Source organism: Penaeus japonicus, unplaced genomic scaffold, assembly GCF_977035675.1.
Source record: "Penaeus japonicus unplaced genomic scaffold, GWHDUDI00000001_assembly GWHDUDI00000015, whole genome shotgun sequence".
NCBI lineage: Eukaryota > Metazoa > Arthropoda > Malacostraca > Decapoda > Penaeidae > Penaeus > Penaeus japonicus.
The window spans coordinates 2318042-2320541 of NW_028234417.1; the positions used below are offsets into that span (position 1 = coordinate 2318042).

At 38.8% G+C, this 2500-nt stretch overlaps 1 protein-coding gene across 1 annotated transcript in view; it reads right to left on the minus strand.

Moving 5' to 3' along the window:
* LOC122257832 (uncharacterized) overlaps nt 1–2500 on the minus strand; it is a 17980-nt gene that overhangs the window by 5269 nt on the left and 10211 nt on the right. The window contains exons 3-6 of the mRNA XM_086544358.1: nt 2466–2500; nt 1875–2147; nt 1316–1437; nt 553–697 (exon numbers count right to left, since the gene is read on the minus strand). The exon at nt 2466–2500 is cut by the window's right edge and continues 143 nt beyond it. Of these exons, the coding sequence (XP_086400484.1) occupies nt 553–697; nt 1316–1437; nt 1875–2147; nt 2466–2500 (575 nt within the window). The remainder of the gene's footprint in view (nt 1–552; nt 698–1315; nt 1438–1874; nt 2148–2465) is intronic.

Genomic DNA, 2500 nt, shown 5'->3' on the forward strand with positions numbered 1-2500 from the left:
TCATTATTATCATTATCATTGTTATCATCATTATTATTATTATCATTATCATTATTATCATTATTATTGCTATTACTATCATTGTCATTATCATTATTATTATTATTACCATTATAATTACCATTACCATTACATTATCACCCTCAGTATTATTATCATTATCATTATATCATTATTATGATTATGAAAATGAAAATGATAATGACAATATGAGTGATGATGATAATAATAATAAGGATAATAATAATGGTAACAATAATGATAACAACAAAGGATGATAATAGTAATGATAATGATGATAATAGTAATGATAACATCAATATCAATGATGATAATAATGCGGATAATAATGATGTTGATAATAATGATAATAACAATAGCAACAATTATGATAATGAAATGATAATGAAAGTATCATTCCTAGTAACACCATCGCTATCATCACTGTAATCATAATCATCATAATAACAAAAATAATATCAACAAAAAAGACAAAAATACCAATAAAAAAAAAAAAAAAAAAAAAAAAAGAAAAGGCAACGACCCGCAAACCTGCAATACAGTAGCAAGATGTTTTCTGTTGTTATAGTACGACTCGATCGTGCTCGCTAATATTGTCGTTAGATGAACGACCTGGTGATTGGAGCAGTATTCGAGGGCCACGCAATCACACTCACGACACCACATCCGCAGACGACTGGAAGGAGAGGGGGGAGAGGGGGGGGGTGAGATGGGTGTATGTGGATGAGGGGATGTTTGTGTGTGTTCGTGAGTGTGTGTGGGGGGGGGGGGGTGTGTGTGTGGGGGGGGGGGGGGTTTGTGTGTGGGTGGTTAGTGTGGGAGGATGTGGTGTGTGTGTGTGTGTGTGTTTGTGTGTGTGTGTGTGTGTGTGTTAACAAGTGCTATATATATATATGTAAGTTATAAATGTTGAAATCAGCTTGTTTGTCAATTACTTCTACCGTTTACTTGTTGGCTGATATCATACGTATATTACTCATCCATCACACATTCTCTCTCCCTCCTTTCTCTCTCTCTTTCTCTCTCTCTCTCTCTCTCTCTCTCTCTCTCTCTCTCTCTCTCTCTCTCTCTCTCTTTTCTCTCTCTCTCTCTCTCTCTCTCCTCTCTCTCTCTCTCTCTCTCCCTCTCTCTCTCTCTCTCTCTCTCTCTCTCTCTCTCTCTCTCTCTCTCTCTCTCTCTCTCTCTCTCTCTCTCTCTCTCTCACACACACTCACTCTCTCACCTCTCTCTCTCTCTCCTCTAATCTTATCCCTCTCTCTCTCTCTCTCTCTCTCACCCTCCCTCTCTCTCTCACCTCTCTTGTTCTTTGTTCTTCTTCCTACGCGTTTCAATCAGACTCACGAGGTAAAAGTTCTGAGTGAGACCACCTGGAGGCACTACGGTCACCATACGGCACTCAGGGCAGGGCAGCTCCGCCTTCGTGGCACAAGAGAGGTCGATCAGTATAGTAACCCCGTGGAAAGTTAGGTCAGTTTGCTCATGAGTTAGAGAGTCTTTTGATCTATTTGATATTATTGTTAAAGATCTATTTGATATTATTATGTTATTATATATATATATATATATATATATATATATATATATATATATATATATATATATATATATATTCGGTCGTTAGGTGAGCATCGGGGATGAGGGTTAGTTAGAAATTAGTGTAAATACGAGGCTTGTTAGAAGTTCAGATTCATTAAGCAATAGTACTGCGGGAAATATAACAAGGATATCATTCACTAAGCAATAACGAAATAGCAAAGATACTATTTGAATCACCATGATAAAAAAAGAGACAAAAAAAAAACAGAAACGAAACCAAATGAATATCAAAAGACAGAGATCACGAACATACTCACACTATCTCTCCCATGACTAGAGAACCTGTTCTGTTGGCCTGAATACGACTTCACAAGCTTGGGAAGGCAAACGCGGCAGATGCTGTGATGACACTGGAGGAAAAGTGGCTCCCGAGTGCCAGAACTGTCCACTTGATATTCCTCCAAGCACACAGGGCAGGTCAGCAGGTCGTCCATGGCCTGCTGTTGCTGCTGCTGATGGTGATGATGATGGTGATGGTGCTTGGAGGAGCTTGATGAGTGACTCGATGAAGTGTTCGAGTTTGTGGAGACCTGGGTGATACGGGGGGAAGGGGGGGAGGGGGGTTAGTTCTATGTTCGGCGTGTGAGAGATCTTAGGATTAAAGCGATTGAGATAATGATGAGTTTTTTTTGTTGTTTTTTTTATTGGTGAGAGTCGTTTATTCACTTTGATGGAAATACTTTGTTATCTAAACTGTGGTACTTTCGAGAACAGTATTTGATTACGACCTGCAATATTTCATAACAACACATCTACGCAAAGCAAAATATCAACTTCCAATGAACAAATCACAAACCTCCCTAAAAAATACGAACAAACCACAAAGCAACACAGCGAACCACACCAACCTTCCTACTGGCTTCCTCTTTCTTCGAGTACGAGG